This window comes from Lagopus leucura, unplaced genomic scaffold, assembly GCF_019238085.1.
Source record: "Lagopus leucura isolate 7727_CA_CO unplaced genomic scaffold, USGS_WTPT01 Super-Scaffold_760, whole genome shotgun sequence".
NCBI classification, from domain to species: domain Eukaryota; kingdom Metazoa; phylum Chordata; class Aves; order Galliformes; family Phasianidae; genus Lagopus; species Lagopus leucura.
In genome coordinates this window covers 6,840,242-6,861,116 of record NW_024962257.1, presented here as the reverse complement: position 1 = coordinate 6,861,116, position 20,875 = coordinate 6,840,242, and the positions used below count along the sequence as shown (strand labels likewise).

Sequence of the window (20,875 nt, the reverse complement as noted above, 5' to 3'; positions counted from 1 at the left end):
GGTGAGACAGCCACAGAAACCCTCAGTTTCCAGTTGCGAGGCAGGAAAAGGATGGGAGAGGCACAAACAATGAGATTCACCCCTCTCACCCCGATGGTGAATTGGAACAATGTGTACTCTGGTAGGACATGGACAGTTTACTATTCCAGTTACTGCTGGTTTATTGAGGGCGTCTGACAACTAATAAAAGTGGAAAGTGTCTCAGGCACTTGACTTAGGCTCTTTACTAGCTTAGCTCTCTCCCCAAATGGACTGATTGCATCAGGCAGATAAGTGTACATGTGTGAAGGGTTTGCTCTGGCTGCAGCAGCGGTGCAGTCGTGGGAAGGCTCAGCTCACTGTGCACATGGACACAGCACAGCCAGACACCTGAGAAGCTCTGGTTCAGCACAGCACCAGATTTCCTTCTTACTGGAAGATTTCTGAATAGACTTTCCATGCTTTCAAACAAAGAGAATAATAATTTAACTGAAAACATCAACAAGAAAAGAGCGTAACAGAAAACATACTTCAATTTCCCACAAATTTTGGAACCAAAAGTGTTTCAGAGCAAAGTCCAAAAACTGTTTATAAAGCACACCTGCTTTCTTCACTTCCTTACTTTTTTTTTTTGGTCAGTAAAACATCACCATAGTCCAGGTGAGAACAGCAAAGGAACCCACTTTCACTTTAAGAATACACCTGGTAAAGTATAAGCCTGTATGTGCACATCACATGTGTGCTATTAAACAAATGTCTGAGTGACAGAACACACGCAGGACTGCAGGCAAAGAGGGACAGATCTGGCAGACCTGGTTTTAATGAATTTTACAAGAAAACAAAACTCACATTAGATTTCTTACACTCGTCACAGCCTTCAGTAGAACACATCAATCTCAAAAAACAAAACAACCACAACTTACAAAACTGGTTTTATTCTCAGAATTGAGCTTGATCATGCCTGTTCTGCTAACTGATGAGACTGCCTTCTTCACATTGTGAATAATGACAGACTTGAGCAATGACCACCGCCCCCAGGTAAGAGGGCTTCCAATCAGTTGATCTCTGTTGCACCTACCCCATAATTTCAGATTCAGAATTGATTAAACTGTTCTGACAAAGCCAGTCATCTCACCGCCACGAAGCGCGGACCTCCCAGTGAGCAGCAGAACATTTCTGCTTAGAAGTCAGCACTGCTCAATATTATCCAGACAGTTTTTGGCTTAGAAGTCAGCACTGCTCAATATTATCCAGACAGTTTTTGGCAAATTTGGTGGCAGGATACCTTTCCACACTTGTAAAGATGCAAAAATGGAACCAGCTTTTCCTAGACAAAGGCTTTTATTACACGTCCTTCAGAAATAAATCCTTCTCATTTCCAGAGACATTTCCACAGTCTTCACAAAATTGATATGGAATTAAAAAGAAAACTCAAACCAGTTCAGCCCTTGAGCAGTGTGGGCATTACAGCTAACACTCCAGGCCCCTCATTGCAGCAATGCTGCTGGCCATTCTGCGAGGCACACTTTTTGCAGCTTGCCTGTAGTCCTCTGGCTTTGCCTTCAACAGAGTTACAATATTTTGCAGTGTTCTTGATGGCTGAAGGCCAAGGGCATCCATCACATTTATTAGATAATCTGCAAGACGAAAGATAAACATGTATTTGAATGGGCATCAGGCTCTGTGCAAGCAGCACTCAAATAACAGTTGTTCTGTCACTGCTAGATCAAAATCACAGAAAAACTGCAGTGTATTTGGAATCCAACTGTACTGATGAGCATTTTTGGCTTCCTGTACACTATTAGATAACTGCTCTCTTCAGAGGGCTGAGACATATTCTGCATGTGTCATGATCTGCACCATGACATTCCCAGAGTGGTCAGTCACCACGGTCACAGATCACAATTGCATTTTCAAAGGCAAAAAACTTTGGAAATAACTTGTTACCAATCACTGTGATCTTGTGATGACACTCTCAAGAGCTTAGGATAAGAAAAAAAGCACCTCAAATGACTACAAAAGCATTTTCCCAACACCTTCCTATCAGTCCTCCCTCAGTCACTCTACTGGCGTGGGAGAAGACAGAAACAGATATATGCCAACTGTCTCTCACTTTGTTCTTGAAAATTTCTCCATGCTGAAAGCAACTTCAGCCATCAAACACCTTCAGTGCAGAAAGGCTGTAAGTTAATCAAAGACAGATGCAACCAAACACAGCAAAAGCTGTGAACCACTCACTCCTCCATGCAACGTGCCAGATAAACACGCTCACAACTAAAGGAGAAACCCACACTGCAGTCCCTAAAGCAATGAAAGAACCCGTGTGCCACAGCAACACTTCTCAGGACAACACGTGCACCAGCCTTACCAACGTCTGTGGAAAGCTGCTTTGTGGAATGCACCGTGAGCTCTGGTATCTGCAGGATGACCTCGCAGTAAGTCTGCATCGTAGCTCTGGCGATGGAGCCCAACCAGTAGTCAGCCATGTTGTCCAGCTCGGGTAGTTCGTCTCCTGGACAGAAAATTCACATTAGCACAATCAGAGATTAGCAGTCTCACTCACTTTCATTTTCTGGTTTTGTAAGCAGTCAATCTGCAAGTGGTTGACTTTTTCTCCACTAAGCCGTTAAGGGATTCATTAGGATTCAGTTCATCAGCTGTTTTCGAAGCAGAGCAGCTACAAATCTTCCACGAATGCAAAGTAACATGGAAAGTTAGCTCAGGACCCAAAACACTCTGCTTTCCTCTTTCACTCCTCCAGACAATTTCTGAAGGGCTGACTGGTGAGCAGGCTGAGATCAGAGTCACTCCTCAGCACATTCTAAAGGGCCATCTTCAAGGCCCAGTTTAAAAACCTACAACAGTGACAAAGACTCACAGCTTTTTTCAGTGTCTTAAAGGCACTCTGGGTTCATCAGTGTTTTGAAAAACTAAGAAACCATTAAACATGTAAATGCTTCATGCTGATAAAGTGTTAAAACCTAAATTGTGCATTCTCAGAAGGCTACAAAAGAAGGTGAGAAACACCAAGCCCTACACAACCTTGACTGTCAGAGCAAACACTGACTGTCAGGAGACAAACTGCAGCCAATGATCCTGGGCTGCCAACCTGCTGACAAGTAGCACTGTTGTTAAACGCAACGGGATAAGAATAACAGGTATGCACTGCCATCTGAACAATCAGTGTGAGCCAAAACTCAGCTCGCTGCAAGAAATGAAAAACATACAGAAAGAACTCCGTAGGGCTTCTGAAGTGTGCTCTAGGGAAAAAGTCTCAAGAAAACAACTGCACCAGTGCTGTCTCAGCCGTCACTGCACTTCCCTCAGTGCGTGGTTTTTATCATTCCAGCTGGTATCTGACCACTAAAACGGGTAGCACAGACAGCAGTGAAGCTTTAACGACTTCCCAGCTGGAGCTGAAACAGTATGGAAAAGACATTTAACTGAAGTGGTCAGCATCTCAGAATTGTATCCTCACTGAGCAAGATCCTGACTGCAGGGACAGAACACAGGGGTGGACATTAAGAAAATAAATTCTCAAAGATGCAAAACCTGTCCTGAAACAGGACAGACTGCAGAGAAGTTTCTGACCATGGGCTCTTAACCTTTATAACAGGTAGGCGTAGCTTAGTGCATCACAGAAGGTATAATTGGAGGTTTTTCCCTGGGTTTATACAGGAAAGAGGTAAGGGGAAGGCCTGTTTACTAGCAAACAGCATTACTATCCTGCTTAAGAACAAATAACCTTTTCCTGTGGAAAAGAGCTCAGTGAGTCCCCCTCTTTAACAAGAAATGAAGGGTCTTCGGTTATGAGCAAGGTCGTGGAAGACTGCAGAGGCAGCCACATTCTGTTTGTTTGTTTAACACAACTGATACATGTAAGGTTAAGCTTATGGGACATTCTCATTTCATCAGGGTCTGACAGCTGAGCTACTTCATGCTGGGTCAGATCCCACAGCAGCTGCCTTGAGAACCCCAGTTTGGATACTGTCTGGGGTCAAGAACACACCACATGACCACTGATGCAGGGGCATCACACAAGAGGGCCAGCCAAACTAACAATTCACTGCTTCTAAACACTGTTACAAGATTCCATCTCTTCACTTGTTCCTTGCTCTGCACTCCTGCACGGCTCTGGTGCGTCACAGGACTTTTAGGAAGCTGATTTAAATCCCTTTATTGATGTATCTTGAAAGAAACAAGCCCAGAAGGGAAAAAAAAAGAAAAAAAAAAAACAGCCACTTTCCTGTGGAGTTAAAGAGTGGCCATGCCATGGAATCAGCACAAAGAAGAGGGCAGGACTGCAAAGCTGGAGCAAGGGTCCTCCTTCATCGGGCTGTTAGGCAGCCAAGCAACTCTGTGAATTGTACAGCAGTAGACATGATAAGGAGCAGAAGCCATAAAAGCTAAGTTGAGAACCTGTTCAAACAAGACAATTAGTTCACAAGAATTTCCTCCCTGCCACCTCCCAGTACACAAATACAGCTAAACACAAACCAAGCACATTTTAATATTGTCAAATACAAAGCAAACAATGCTGGACATCAATAACTCAGATTCTTCCTCCAAAAAGCAGTGACACTGGGAAGCCTTTTCTGTCACTGGGTTTTCACTTTAACACAGATTCTTAGCACTGGGCTGTGACAAGAAGAATACAACCTAGCAACAAATAAAGCTCTGGCTATCAAACCAAATTTGGCAAAGTTATCTCACCTTTCTATGCAATAATGACAAAGGCAAAGTTAGAAGATGGTATCACGTGCTGACATCCCTATTCCAGGAAACACATGAAAATACCATAAACAGAGAACAGGCAACAAAAACAACCAGGAACTGTAAAGCAAGTCTTAATGAGAGGCTCAAGGAGCTCCATTTACTTTATTCCCAAGCGGATTTAAAATGACTTGTTTTGCTTGAATGCTACACACAGACCCAGATGTCTTCTGTCTGAGTGTAAGAGCTTTGGCACCCGAATGCTTCCACTTGCAGGGCAAAAACTGGTCCCCTGAGGACTAAATGAAACACAGCAAACTGCTTTTGAGCTTAATAGGAGATACTAGAGTAAAATGTACTGACCTGAAATATCAAGGGCAAAGTCCTTAGCAATTCCTTCTTGCCAAAACAGCCATAAGACCAGGATTATCTTCAGCAATTAAGAATGTTTTCTCAAAAAGTTCATTTGCTTTTAACAGGACCATGCAGGTCTGCTTTAACCTACCACACGCACAAGCACTGCAAAGTCTGATCACAGCAAAAGGAGCAGAAAAATAGAAATGTATTTGGCATCAGAACATCACTGAAGAACTAAGCTGCAGCAAAGGCCCAGGGCTACAACTGAGCCATAGTTACGGAGCAGCAAAAGTTTGCTAGAGCAAGATCAAAGCAGCCTCGCTCCCTGCAGCTTCTCCTCCTCACACTATGACTTCTGGTTCAAGGCATTCTCCTGCCTGAAAACCAGTTCTGCAAAATTCACTGCAAAATACCTTATTTTTGGCCTGATCCACTCCCAGAACTCATTTACCACACTACCAAAGCAAAAGGTGCAAAGCCAGAGATGATAGCAGCCCAAGCTCCAACTGAAGCCACCACAGATCTGTGTTGAGAGTGAGCACCACAAAAACAATGGTAATGACAGCACATCACCCTCAAAGGACAAGAGACAGCATATCAGGTACTCACTAGATGTGAGAAAGCACCTAGGATATCAGATACTGCTCCAGCTATGATACCGTAGTAATTCATACCCTGCATCCTTAAATAAGCTGAACTAAAGCATCCAGTTTGAACAAAACTACAGAGAAGTTTTAGTTATCATTTAGAGACTCTTGGAAGAAACAGCACAAGCAGATGGTAGAAAATGGATCTCAAACAGAGAGTTTGAGGTAACTCAGAGTTACCGTACCAGATCATACCCACACGAGGTCAAAAACGTGAAAACTTTCCACCAGACACATCATCTTTGGTTTCACCTAACCTTGTTCTGGGGGATAAGGCAGTTTTCCAGCATGTAATGCCAGTTCCAAAGCAGAATCTTCCTGAGTGACAAATGGTTCAAGGTGGAGAGGAAGCGACATAATATATTGCCCAATCTAGAATAAAAGCACAAAGAGCTGAGTCACCAAACAAATGTGAAGCAAGTGCTTTGCCTGAGAAAAAAGCCAACTGCAGCAAACCACAACTGAAAGCAATTTGCTGCTGAATGGTGTTATTTAGAAAGACACCTGGAAATTCAGTAGCAACCTATTCTTGAAACTTTACCTGATAACTTCCCAGGACCTTTCCAAACCTCACTGAAGTCCTCAAATAGCTAGAATCAGAACTACTCACAATAAAGTTATCTCACAGCTTGGCTGAATACCCATTTCTATTAAATAAATAAAGCTTTAAAAACATAAGGTGGCAGCTAATTGTAACATCTGAACTGCACAGTTGACAGTAATTTAGAACACCAACCAGGAGAACACGAGTGGAATTTCCATGCTGTTCAGCAGCACGTATCTGAGGAGTGCCTCAGCAGTGATGAGCTCACTCTACTTTTCAGCTCAGGACACCCCAACGTCAGAAAGGTTTCATTGTTATTCCATCAGAAACAAAAAACAACAAATCATACAGGGATTAGAAAGGTAAGAGCTCAAGCCTTTTTTGGCTTTGCAGTATGATGAAGTCACTCCAGTACACATTGCAGGAACTTCTCTGCTACACGAGCTGCGTTATTAAGCTATGCTCAGTATTCACCACTAGAAACAGCTGCTGACTTTCCCATCCCGTTACAAGAGTTAACACTGAAAGCAGCACAGCTCAATTAAGAAGTTCTCCTTGTGCTCCCAAAATTATTTTGCTATTCCAGGATTTGACAGAGATTTCATAAAAGCTACAAAGAATGGCACAATTAACAAGAACCTGGCCACTGAGAGGATCTATCACCATCATATTACAATTTAAACAAACACTATGATTTTGCTAAGAAACAGTGAAACACAGAAGAGATCTCCCCCTCTCAGAGTTGGGCTCCCAGTAACTATCCTCTCATGCTCTTACATTGCTGATGTATTCCAGAGGAGTGAGGCTGAAGTTTGGCAGGTCCTCTGTCAGGGTCTCACCAACGCCACCAGAGGTCCAACTCTGCAAGGCAAACAAACAGCAGAACAAATCTATGGCTCTCTGAAACACAAAGTCTGTAAGCATTCTGGGAAGGGACCACTCAGCGACACAAAGACTACCCATGAACTTCTAGAAATCAGAAGACAGATGGTGAACAAGCTGCTTCTCTTATCCTCCCACAGCCCCGAAACATACACACCCTTTCCACACAGAACCCCATGGGAAATACACGCTCACATGGGTTAGGAAAACAGCATCTCAAAAAAAAAAAAACAAACAAACAACCAGACACAGCTGCCTGCTCCAAATGCTGTTTCCCACTGAGCACTGCTCAAGGGGAGAAAGGTGATACCAGTAGGGAAACTTTATGAAAATGAGAAAGGTAAGCAATATCGAGCTGTGCTCCACCCTAAGGTATCCCATGGGTAAACCCCACCACGGAGCAGATCAGATCAGTGTCCCCACTACTCACCTCCATCTTTGAAACAAGTAAGAGCTGTTGCTTGATGCGAAGAAACACGGAATCAAAAGCCAAGTGGTGTGCCAGCTGGTTGAGGCGGCTGAGCGCAGACCGAGATGAAGACAGCAAGTTGTGGTTACTCGTCCCCTTCTCCTAACACAAACACACAGATACAGTTTTACACGCAGATGACACTAAGCTGATTGCAGAAAGGCTGTGTTAATGTTCTCAAAGGGGTCTTCATTTGGCCATCCTAATGAAAAGAGCATTCCTCTGCCATGCTAGAACCGGTTTCTTTCAGGATGCCCTCTTCCAACTGCTTATTTGCCATAGAAACTGAGCATTGCTTCCTGAAATTTCTAAGAAAAAATTCAGCATCACTTTCCAGCCATACCAGGTGCCAGCACAGGCCGGATAGTGAGAAACGATTCTTCTAATTAACTATTTCACATGAACAGCATGTGTGGAACTGTTTAGTAAAAGTTTAAAGTCAACGTATTTATGGCACAGCTGTACAAATTGCAGGTAAATTAAGCACAAAAGAAATCAAAACATTTTGAGAAAATAAGAGACAAATCATAAAATTGATCTCAGTGTTGCAAGTCCATGATGACAGCAAACATAACTCAGCTCTACAAGAAGACAACTACAGTCATTCTGCCCTGTTCACAAATGCAAGCATGAATGGTCTTGCAGAATTATATTTCAGAATAGATGTGGTAATGGAGTGTAAGTGGCAAAGAAAGTCTTGAGAAGATGTGAAGTGCAAAATTTGAGATCTCCACCATCAGTACTATCATCCCAATGCTTTCTGTGACAGAATCTCCCCCACCTGAACAGATAGGAGTTTGTTCACAAAACAGACAGGATATGGGAAAGAGATGAAGTGAGCCCAGACTTCCTAGGTTTGAACATGTCATTTCTCAGCAGATTGTTATTAGAACATAGCCCATCAAAAGATTAAACCTAATCACTCTGATGAGGGAATCCAGGCCTCATCTTCCAATTGTGCACCCAACAGCAGCTTGCTATAAAGGCAGGCTCTCTCCAGGTAGGCTACCTTCAGGGTGTACAGCGTTTCCATAAGGCTGCCATACTCAGACGGATTCTCCTTTAAAAGGTAATTGTATTCCTGCCAGGGATTCTTCACACTGCTCTTCTTTTCTGTAGCACTGGTATCCTGAAAGCCAGAAAAGCTGCAGGGGCTGTAGGAGTCCGAGAGATACTTCCCAGCAGTCGACAAAATCCTAAAAACAAGTGCAAACAGTCACCAGCAACATTCTGCAAAATTTGCACTGCTGTCTTCCTGTTGCTCCAAGGAAAACCCCTGGCAGCATCTCAACATAAATAAGAGAAAAAGTAGCAATCAGAACTACTGGGGCCTCTGACTCAGTCACCCTTTTGACAGTCTGTGATTATAGCTCTACCTTCTCTTGGGAGATGACAGGTGATTCAGTTGCATGCCTTCCCTCCCACAGCTGGAAGACTGCAGCACAGATGGCTCACAGCTTCCTACTGAGCAGCCTACTGCCCAGTGAGCCCTCCAGAGACAGAGGAAAAGAAACAATTACACTGAATGTTAAAATAGGAGAAAAAAGTAGCAAAATCACTGCAAAAAGATAACGTAGAGATTTCAAAGTATTGGTAGGAATGTTTTGAAACCAGGTTTTCACAGCTTCCAGAAGGGAGGTGTATAGCAATAATAGGACACTCCCTTTTACACAGCAAATTAAGCCCCATTGCCTTTGGGGTCTCAGAAGCAGTAGATCCAGGGTATAAATCTTTTCTCTGGTTTGATCACTAGGTAACTCAGGGCATGTAGTTATGAACAGCTTAAGAGCAGAAATCATGGTACTTCTGTCCAAATTCTTTTGTCCTTTGCACTGCACAGCATTTGACTAGACAGACTCAGACTGCTGTCTGCCAATCTAAATGAAAAGCATTCCTCTTCAAACAAGGTTACTTTCTGGTCATATTACCAAACTGACCGATTTTACTTTCCGGTTATATCTGGTTACTTTCTGGTCATATCACCTTGTGGATCAGCTTAACACAGCTGTAAAACTGTACCCAGGGTACTGGTGACTGCATCTTAGCTTACTTGTGGCAGTTATATTCATAGCACGTATACATACGTATCTATATGAATATATATTCACATAAACATGTACCAAATACGTATTTTATATACATGTTTTTCAGTCAAGACAGGAGGAATTAAAAAATACGCAAGTTTTTCATTGTTCAAGAACAGCTAAGTGCCTTCAAGCATCAGTGCTGCCTTTACATCCCGTAAGGGAGAGAGCCTTCACTAGTGGCAGGCACCAATCACAGCCAGCTCTCACTCTACTGTGCAACTCAAAGACTGCACAAATAGTGGGATGAAAAAGGGAGGAGAGAGCTCTCCACGTCTAGAAAACATGGAATAAACTCCTGGGTGCTGCAGGCTGCTGTGTACTACATCACATACAGCCACTTTAGTCAGAATAAAGCATATAAATATACAAGAGGCCGAACCGCGCACTGCTTACAAGCAACAGAAGACAAATGTGCTACCTGTGCTTTAGGCTCCTCGTGTTACAAGGAACTGATTGGTCAAGGCACACACAAGTGCAAATGATTCACACCCCATGGCACTGGGGGCGTGGGGGCAGCACAAGAATACTGACAAAGTGATCCAGTGGAAAATTCCTTTCTCAGCAAAACCTAGTCCATTTGATGCCCAGCCAGGTGAACAAGACACATCATCCATCTGTCCACGGAAATGGATTCTTATGACTGTCTCAGAGCACAGAACTGAGTGAAACACTTTCTGATCCATCTCCGATGCTTCAAAAGATGGGGAGAAAACAATCATTGTGGCTTTTTTTTTCCCCCCTCTACAGTCTAGAAAGGGAAAGCACATTGGGATTTATTTTGTCTTGTTATCTATGGTGACACTTTATGTATTCAATTCAGCAACGCTCACCTGTTGGCCAGTTGCTGCTCAAAGTCTCCACACTGACGAAGGAGCTCACCACAAGTAGTAATTATTCTGGGAAAGAACACAACAAAAACATATTTTGTCATTTTAGGCAGATAATACCAGACCCCTGCAGAACCCACTACCAAAGGGGTAAATGCATTTTTAAAAATGGAATAACCAAACCAGAGTTCTCAGAGGACAACTTTTAACATGGCTACCAACTCTGCACCCATTGCTTAACATCCTGCTGTCAAACTTTTGCCAGACAGCCTCATCCACGCATTATTTACTGTCATCATGGCTAATACCAGCTCAGCGTCACTGGGAACATTTCTAAGAGCTGCTGGTATTTCAAGTGCTACGACAGGCAGTCTTGCCCCACATTGGGGGGGGGGGGGTCTCACAGCCCTTACTGTGCCAGCAGCAACCTGAAACCCAGCCACTAATAGTAGTGCAGTTAAGTAGGCACAGCCCTGCATTCTGCACTAAGAACTTGCGTAAACTGACCCCACGTAATTCCTTTCTAACTCTGATAGAAAATCAGTTCTGGGACAGGCAAAAAAAAAAAAAAAAAAAAAGCCCTTTTACCGAACAGAGTTTTGGAATGCAGTCCAGTCCTCCTGGAAAAGGGAGTCTGATGGAATATCATCCAGCTTACATTTCTTTCGTATCGACTGCAATGTATTTGTAAAGTCAGATGTGTACCTGAAAAGACAAGAACTGGTGTGAGACAATAGTCCAGAGAGCAACTTACTGCAGATCCTGTGATCTGCTCACTCAGACCTCTACAAGAGTGAAGTAAGAACCAGAAATATTACAAGAGTTGAGAAGAAACACTGTTGTTTCAGCCCAAGCATGTACACGTGAAAACCTGAATAGCCACCGTCCACCGAAGCCTACGTTAGAAGTCAGGGAGAAACTCAGATTGCATGCCTGCTACTTCAATTTGCTGCGTATGGGTTATTAGGAACTCCTCACACTTGTAATGATGCATGAGCAAGACATTTTTGTTATCACTGCACTAATCACCTCTCCTAGGAGAGAACAGACAGTTTATAAGACTGCATCACTTGGCCCTTGTTCCAGGAACATAGTGACAACAATCTCATGAATTTGTTTTCTCAGCTACTCCCCAGGATGAGAACAAATTTAAAAGAACATTTTGTTTCTCCCCCTCAGACTTATTTTCTTTTTCTAAATGATGCCCATAAGCTGATGGCACGCTACAGTACTATGTAATTGCCTATAAAGGAGATGAGGTCAGAGAAGTGTGCTTTTCGCTTCCCTCTTCCCCCTAGAACAGCAAGGTAACAGCATGTGAGCAACTCTTTCAAGATCAGGAAAGAACAAGGAAGTAATCAGCACTGGAATACCATTTAAATAGGCTGTCAATTATGTTATAAGAATTTAGGGTGAATATCACTCACAGGGGTGTCTTGCATGTACAGGCAGTCTGTGAATACAAAGTCGTATGTCTCAATAAATGCATTCTGCCCCACAGAGCTCTACTTTCATCAACTTACTTGTTCTTACATTCTGTCCTTGGAAACATTTCCCCTCTCAAAAGCATTTACTAAAAAGCAAAATTCAGCCCAACTAGAACAGAAAACAGCTGAGGGACACGAAGGGACATTTTCCCTTCAGTCACAAGATCCTCAAATTTTCCACTAAGAAATAGTCACTGCCTCAATGAAGTGATAGAAGGGGATATCAAATGACACAAATTAAAATTACAGATTCCTACAGCACCCAGCCACCTTTCATCAACTACAAAGCCACTGGCCGCACGCCGAACGCTTGCTACCCCTTAGGATACATGCAGCAGTGTAATTAGAAGCACTTTACTTTGCAAACAGAGCTTTCAGGGCCTTGAGGAGCCCACACACTCCCAGTCCATCAGTGAGTTTAATGCAGTTGTCAATGGCTCCAGAAGCCAGAGTGAAGAGTTTGCTGACTGAATGATTCAGTTCCTGGACACAGTCGATTACTTCCCAGTGTTCCTAAATAAAAACAAAAAGGTTGAAAAGCTGAAGCCACCTCTGGATTAGCAGCAATATCTGATAGTTTTTCTCCAGCATATTTAGATCTACATGGTGTCTGCGAAGGGGTAAAAGAGGAGAAGAAAGGAGCTATCTCAGCACAATTTACTTAACAGTAACGAAATACACAGCAAACAGGAAATATTGCCAAAAAAGTTAAAGGAGAAAAGAGAGCAGTGGCTTTACCAAAGAACCTCCTATTTACTATAAGTTTCAAGCCTCCCCTTACACAGATGAGCAAAGAACACTGCATTACCAAGGGCACTGCACTGATCTGAATGAGAAGATTTTCTTCTTCTAGGTCTCCATACTTGAGTTGAAAGGGCTTGTATGGATGATACACCGCTTCTACCAGTTCCATCACTTTTACCAAGTTCTGCTCCTCTACAAAGAATCAGATGTTTAGTCTACAAGTAAATGAATGCACATTAAGAATTTTATTTCAAGCAACATGCATGAGTTCTTCAACAGATCACTCTGCCTATGTAAGCTTGCAAAGTTGCCCAACAACTCTATATCTCAATTACAAAGGTCGTTCTTTTTTTTTTTAAAAGCAAAATTATCATCACTGCCTGCTTCTTAAAACCAAGATGTTCTGCCTCAACAAGCACCTCAAGAAAGTCAATAACTGCTCTAAAACAGCTTGGGTGACAAAAATCTATTACATATTTCAATTTACAGTGAAGTATTGAAATTGTCTGAGGGGCAAAACAAATTACAGTCACAACTCAAAGGGTACAATCCTAGTTTATCATAAAGTGTAGTTTGTATTTGAAGTAACTGGTAGCAATTCAGTTTGCTTAGGTCTACTACTTCACTATGCTCATCAACTGAGGAACCTTGAGCTCAGGCTCCCAGTGACATCCTGCTGAGCAGGGAGCTGCACCAAATCCAAACAAAAGCCAGGTCTGAACGATTACTTCTTGAATCAGAACCGAACACCAGTTTGTTGCCACGAAGTTTTGCCAAACTCAAATTAGCACCAAACCAGAACTAGTTTGAATTCTGGTTATAAGCAAAAGCTTTCCATCTTACAGCCAGCCAGCAAGGGGTTATCCAAAGCTCATGCAGACTCCATGCCTGGATACTTTCAAGATCAGACTAGAGAATAAAACACGAAACACGGCCTGAGCTCCTAGCGGACCTTGATCTGACAGGAGGTCAGGTTACATCATCTCCTGAGGTCCCTTCCAACTTGAATTATCCTATGAATCATAACTGAACCCTCCCCTCACCAAGTAGGAACTGGTTTGACCCTGTCCTGCTGAGTCACTTAGCCCTTCCATTCTTAAGATATTTCTTGCTCCCAAACATCTCATCAGACAGCATAAGAAATGGTAATAAAGAACAAAACCTCTTTTTTTTTTTTTAAGCAAACAAACAAATATACCCACTCAGGTAACAGTTCAGCAACTGTCTTCCTATTCTATCATCTTCTAGGATGTGACATCATTTTTCCAGTTTCTTTTTAATTTCTTCTATTATGACCCACAAATTAAGCCAAGCCAAGGATATAAAATGACTGATGAGTACACAATCACAAAGGCAACAAAAACAGACACAACAACAGTCATACTCCTGAAACTACCCAGTAATCATAATTTACACCATCAAGTAAGAATATGGGTTTAAACAGCTCAAGACAATGTTATGAAGAATCAAAACAGGAAACACAGTAATAAAAATGTTCAATTTAAGGTTTTCCCATACCTAGTCTTTGAAGGGTCCCTACCAGATTATGTAAGACTACAGACAGTCTACAGTTAAAGCTAAGTATAAACCCTATGTAAATACTGCATCTTGCTGCATTGTGGTTTGTGGGAATTATTCACCAAATCATGATCAAAACGAGGTGACAAACATCACAGGGTCAGGAAAACATTGGTTAGCTAAATCACATGTCAAGGATGGTGCTAAAGAATAAGCTGCAAACAGTTCAGAAATAATACCTGGTCCCATACTATCAATAGGTCAATACATAATCCAGGATCAACAGAAAAGCTACAAATACAACTTAAAAATCCAATGGAAGAGAAAACCTATTTGAAATTCACTCATTTAGTATTAAGGTATTACTTAATTCCAGAAACCTCCTCAACTTTAATTCCTTGTGGTCTTTCACAATTGGTTCCATGGTTAGCTTCCTCAGAGATATTTCCTCCGCTGCTAGGTAGAAGAAATGCTAATGCTTGTAAAAGGAAAACTGCTAAATATTATTTACCCAAGGCAGTAAGCACTTAGAATAGGCCTGCTTTAGTAAACTCATTCAGTACCGTGTCAATATGTTTAGCCAAGCTGTACACAAACATACACAAACAACACACACACAAAGGCACAAATGCCATGTGAGTGGCAAATCCTACAGAAGATGTAATCTCTCCCTCCACGTCAAACTAAACAAAATCTCAGAACGGAGATGTACAGAGGTGTTGACGTAACAGTGCAACAAAAATTCAGTGCAGAAACCCTACTCAGGTTTGGCAGCATGGCCATTTCCAGCCCTTTTGCAAAGTGGACAGTGGCATCATAGAGCTCCAGCAGTTTGCTTAGCTTGGTTTCCTGGCCCGTTCTCTCCATGGCCGTGCTGAGGCAGACAGGGATGGATGGCACCAACGCTCCTAGAGTTTGAATCAGCAACACAGTCACAATTTCGTGGGGTTTCTTGAAAACCTGCGGTAACAGAAAAGCTATTAGCAAAAGCACATTATCACAGAGGAACGCAACAGGCAGCAGAGAGCAGCAAACAGCTTCCAGACAGAGCCCTGCAGCGTACAAACCGCACATCACCGTCTCTGCAAAGACACTGACACACTGTCCTACTCCAAACCGAGTGGGTTCTGTCAGCTGAGAGGTATCTTCCCTCCTCACCCCAAACATAGGCTGCTGCCCACCAGCAGGAGCTGCCCTCGCACCAACAGCGCCATATCTCAGCATGGCTGAGGCTGTCTCCCTTCCTCCTGAAGCAGAGGGGCAAAAGCAGCAGAGCAAATGGGTGTGCAGATGCTGTCAGCAGACAGAGGATGCTGAAGCCAGGAAGTAGAAAGCTAGGAAAGAAAGCAACAGGGAACTGGACTGCTGGAAGGAAGCAGGCACAGGAGAATTGAATGCTATTTAGCCCTCACTGACCGCATTACCAGACACTACCAAAGAACTTCCCAAATATCACAGAAACGTGAGAAACATTAAATGTATCCCCAAAATAGGACTGAAGTGCATAGCTTAAAAATAACTATCAGTTGGTGACAGACAGTGATATACAGATCGAGAAGATGGCATTTTGTGAACTAACAGACTGCAGATGCCTCAACTGACATAATCCCAACCAAAACAAACTGAATAAAACCCCACCAATGGTAAAAACGCAAAGAAGGTCTGCTAAGACAGCAGGAATCTCACTGACCTAGCATGCAGGCCAGCTGCTACTGAAACCCAAGTCTACAGGTACTTTATTATTGAAACTTTACTTTGAATGCAGCAGAAGATGGTTTGTCAATAACTGAATTCAGCAGAACTCAGGCAGTGTAGTCACTGGAATAATCAGCTGGCAGAGAACGGCGTTTGAAAACAGTGCACTCAGTTTACGCACGTGTGTTGAAAAAAATACACACATGGGTAAGCTAGGAAGCAGTAGTACTATGTCAGGAGCCAAATTGGTGGTCAGATAAGAAGTCAGCACTGAAAAGGCTAGTTAGACTGTAATCAGCTGGAAATGTTTATTTACATGCACCACCTTCAACTCTAGTAATATAACATGCATTACAGTCTTTCACTGTGACTCTTGCCAGATATTCCCTCAGTTGCTCTGAAAGCTGGGATCACCAGCAGTCACTTGCAGCAAGGCCACCATAAAAACATAAGCAGCAGGAAAGAAGTCCAACAGTTCTTCAGAAAGCAGAAGCACACAGTGTAAATGACATAAGCCTTGTGCTGTATGCCATTTCTCTCTCTCAATCCCCAGTTTAAAAAATATCTGATAACATGTAAGAAAACATCTGACCCATAATTCAATCAAATCATTTGGCAGAAAAAAATACATCACAAGAAAACTGAGCTCCTTTGCAGGACGAGGCTGAGCACTTGGGAGCAAACTTTGTAACATGAAGATAAGAATCTCCTACCCTTCATGGATGAAAAACTCTTACAGGCTTGACAATATGAACACGTTCCTTCATTTAACTGAAGAAAGACAACAACTTTTGGGGATTTCACATTATTCTCATCAGGAAAAACTTCAAAGGGTGATAGCAGAAGCCCCCCCAGTATCTTATTCCAAGTGACACAAATCGCTCCAGTATGACCTTGAGGGTTTCCTCTAGGATAAATCAGTTGGGGTATTTTAACCATCACGCAGCAGAACACATTTGCAACACCAACAAATTAGATTTAACTTAAGATACAGATGAAAGTGATAGAGCAGCTTTAATGTCAATAACACAGCAACCTTGCTGTTGGTAGGATACCAGAAATCAGATCTTGTCTCAAGAGTTAGACGAGACTGAAGGCTGCAAGCCCTGTCTTACACTGATAGGACACAAGATAACTGAAGGAGTGAATACTGATGAATTGCTCTGAGCTTTATGAGAATGAAGAGTGTGGTCATTCTTATCGTTTCCCACACCACCTCTCCCACCAGCATTAAAAGAGTGACTGCACCTGTGTTGCCCACTGAAGTTGCGAGTGCCAGGTCCCAAGCAGTGTGTCATACAGTTCAGTCAGCTGCCGATTCAAGCTTAAGTCACTCTGGCAAAGATCCTGCCACACTGCCACCAGCTGCACCTGCAGGGGTAATAAGAACCATTCTGAGAGGAGAACCAACACCTCACAGATCTAGATTTTGTTATTGCAAACCAAGATCTTCTCAAGCAAAGCTCTTCTGCTAAATACCACCCACCCTGAATCTCCAGATTTTAATGTAACGCTTTGCCATAATTCAGCACCACAGAAGGAACCAACTTTCAGCGTGAAGCTGGAGGCTTCTTAGCTGATTCAAAGTTTTAATTAACATTGGTATTTGACTCATAAAATGAGACTGTAACTGATACCCCCACATAATAGTTGAAATACCTGGCAAGCCCTAGCCTTGAACTTAATCCTCAAAAGTCACAGTCATGAGAGAACTGCTGAGGATCAGGTTATGGCTACAGAACTGTCTGGAATTCCAACTTTTAATCTTACCTGAAGAGAGTTTACAGAAATCAGCAGCTGGCAGGTTGCAGCAATAAAGTTACTACTGACATTGTCACCTCCAAGCAAAGCAAGAACAACTACAAGTCACACAGATAACTCAAGCGGAACGCACATATCCTATCCTTATTTAAAAACAGAAACATAAAGCCCTCGATGGAGGATTACTTGCAAAATATGAGGAGTGACCAAAGTTGTTAAGAGCCAAGAGGTTCCGTCGTCTTCGAACAAAGCAGGTAATGCGATGTAACAGCTCCCCCTACAGCCTAAGCCAAGCAAGCATTCAAGTTTTCGTTTCTCCACATCACTATCCAAATACTTACTTTGTGACACTTATAATAATAAGCAAGAAGCTGAGGCATTCGATCAATTTCAGCGAAGACCTTCACAAACATCTTTGCCTGATCTAATTAAAACAAAACAAAAAATAAATGGGCAGTTAACGATCTCCAAGTAATGATGAAACATCACACCTACAAAAGATCACACCCCCAGAGCAAGAGAAATCTTCTCTTAAGTTTAATGCACAATGGCAAATGAAGAGGGACACACTTTAATCTTTTGTTTGCTCATCTTTTCAAACAGGAGAAAAACTTCCTAAAATCCCCTTTCACATGAGAACGTGCAGCAGACTTACGATTAATTGATTTAATGTCATAACAAGCAAAAGCTTCCAGCATAAGATGGACAGAACAATTCTTAGAGGGAAATTATTTTCCAGGAAAAAAAAAAAAAAGAAAAAGATGCTATCTACAAAACTGCAAGACACCTGTAAGTCCTCCATTTTGCTTCCACTGCTCTTCAAACTGCTACCTAAAATAGCAGTTTGAAAACTGACTGAGGACACAGCCTCTTATACAAAGCCTTTAAACTCAAGTTCTTTACAAGTCTGTTTTGTGCCACAGTAATAATGACTACAGCTCTCTCCAGAAAATGCTTACGGGGTTAGAGAAGCTAGTAATGAGATCTTTCTTTTCTGAAAAGGACCCAGAGAGGAGACGCACTAGAGCACAAAGTCATTTAAGTGCTTTGCAGATATAAAAGTCAGAGAATACAAGCTCTCTGGTGATACATATTACCTTCAGAGGAGCTGGCAACTGGCTGCACCACAAAAAGCACACAATTCACAGCCAGGGGCCTTTAGGACACACACATCTCCTTACCCAAATATTTTACTTCTTGAATAAAAACTCTGCATTTATAGCAAATGACATCAAGCCTCACTGACCTACAGACTGAGAGTTAAAAGCAGCCACAATCTGTGGGCTGGCCATGGCCTCCAGGCGGTTCTTCAGAGCCTCAAGATGCACACACTTCTCAGAGTAATCCGGTGTATCCACAAGCATAGCCAAGCTGCTCTGCATACTTGTTAGCTTGGCTGAAATTGCAGACACATCCTGCCACCAGGAGAGGAAAACCAGCTTACTGAATGTGACATTACAAAGCATTAATACCTGTTCCATAATGACATCTTAACATCACTTCAACAATCTGCTTTTAAAGACAGTTTTCTTAGAAACCTGAAGGGCCAAAGACCAAAATAACCTTGTGGCCTCTACCTGTGTTTTAAGGGTCTCTTCGATATCTGCACTTAATGTAGTCCATTTGTCTGCTTCCTGGAGAGACTCGGCAGCCAACTGCATTCTAGATTTCACTCGGTCAATCTCTACCAGGACCTAGAAAGTAATAATAATAATAATAATAATAATAATAATAATAATCAAAAAAGCACACTGCCTGTTGATACAAAAGATAACTGCCATAGCTGCTTATAGTATGGGAGTTAATTTTAGTTGGGATTTTAAAACTGGGTGAATTGATCACAGCTGTTACAAGGAGACAGGAGTTAGCTAAAACAGATGGCAATATTAAAGTAACTTCCCAAAGCCAAACTACCAAAGGTTTGCTCAAATCCTTGATTTATACTTCTGCAGCCGCTTGGCCTGATGCTGGGTACCCTGCTATCAGCAGGGAGAACTCTGGGCCATCAGTGTTACAACTGATAACAGTAGCAGATGAAATTGCTTGGCTGTCTGTAATGACACGGACATGAAAACAGGCTAAAAGATGGATATAAGGACAGGCTGGAAGAGCTGGGGCTGGAGAAAGAAACACTCCAGGGAGACCTGACAGCAGTCTTTCAGTATCTAAATGGGGAATATAAGAGGACATATTCTTCAGCAAGGTCTGTTGCAATAAGGGGAAACAGTTTCAAACTGAAACAGGAACGATTTAGATTGGATATGAGGAAGAAGTGCTTTACAATGAGTGGTGAGGCAGTGCCCCATCCCTGCACACAGCCGTGGTCAGGCTGGACGGGGTTGTGAGCACTGATGGAGCTGTGGGTGTCCCTGCTCAGTGCAGGGAGTGGAACCAGATGGCCTTTAGAGAACCTTTCCAACTCAGATAATTCTACAACATGCAGGCTGCATTGCTGGTGCACGCTTTCCTCCCATTAATACTAAAAGAAGCCGTTTCATGCATCTTTAGCTCACTGAACCTGTCAGAACAAACAGCTCTGTGAACGCTGGACTCCACACGCTACTGTAGTCACTCAGTAAGGCAGGAGCCCACCTGCATCGACTGCGCCGTGTCCTCCTCAAACCTCCTGATGTCCTCCTTGACCAGCACCATCTGCTCCCGCAGGAAGGCCGCCTCCTGCCGCAGGGCCTCCACCTCGCGCAGCACCCTGGGCATGCTGTGCAGGGCCTGCTGGCTGGCTTCTGCGGGACAGAACGGCACAGCGGCGCGGGGCTGAGAGCCGAAAGGAGCCGACGCCCCTCCCACACACCCGCAGCCACGTCCCCGCCGCCCGCCCGTCACCTTCCACCACGTTGTTGACCTCCTGGATGAACACCTGCAGTTTCATCACCAGGGTGGAGGCGTGAGCGTCTGTCTGTCCGGCCGCGTCCTGCTGTCCGGCCCTGAAGGCCGCGTTCACCCAGCTCTTCACCTCGAAGTCATCGGCCATAAAGCGAGAGATATCCATGGTTCCGCACCGGGCCCAGCAGGCAGCGCGCCCCGCCCCGCCCCGCGACACCGCCGGCCCTCCCCGGGGCGGATCCGGGCCGCCCAGCACGGCGCTCCGCCCAGCACGGCGCCGTCCGCTCGCTCCGCCTCTGGAGCGCCGATAAATAAACACGAGGC

At 43.3% G+C, this 20,875-nt stretch overlaps 1 protein-coding gene across 2 annotated transcripts; it reads right to left on the bottom strand.

Moving 5' to 3' along the window:
- Positions 1–765: 765 nt before the first annotated feature.
- Positions 766–20,760, bottom strand: COG7 (component of oligomeric golgi complex 7). 2 transcript variants are annotated; one of them, XM_042864385.1, is made up of 17 exons: positions 20,552–20,760; positions 20,303–20,451; positions 19,288–19,404; positions 18,957–19,125; positions 18,052–18,134; positions 17,198–17,320; positions 15,016–15,214; positions 12,801–12,928; positions 12,351–12,505; positions 11,094–11,210; positions 10,509–10,574; positions 8,601–8,787; positions 7,553–7,693; positions 7,018–7,101; positions 5,954–6,068; positions 2,348–2,491; positions 766–1,616 (listed from the first exon to the last, which is right to left on the bottom strand). In XM_042864385.1, exons 1-17 carry the CDS (start codon positions 20,715–20,717, stop codon positions 1,450–1,452), a joined length of 2,310 nt encoding a protein of 769 aa, XP_042720319.1. In that variant the 5' UTR covers positions 20,718–20,760; the 3' UTR covers positions 766–1,449. The 2 variants fall into 2 exon arrangements, with proteins under 2 accessions (XP_042720319.1, XP_042720320.1); XM_042864386.1 differs by lacking the exons at positions 20,303–20,451; positions 20,552–20,760 and adding an exon at positions 20,229–20,291.
- Between the last annotated feature and the right edge of the window lie 115 nt (positions 20,761–20,875).

Excerpts from the sequence above, each read along its gene's own strand:
- COG7 (XM_042864385.1), bottom strand. The coding sequence starts at position 20,717 with ATGGATATCTCTCGCTTTATGGCCGATGACTTCGAGGTGAAGAGCTGG. Across the intron at positions 19,405-20,302 it reads ACACGGCGCAGTCGATGCAG|GTCCTGGTAGAGATTGACCG; the intron begins GTGGGCTCCTGC and ends ATTACTTTCTAG. Across the intron at positions 1,617-2,347 it reads GCAGCTTTCCACAGACGTTG|ATTATCTAATAAATGTGATG; the intron begins GTAAGGCTGGTG and ends TTCGTCTTGCAG.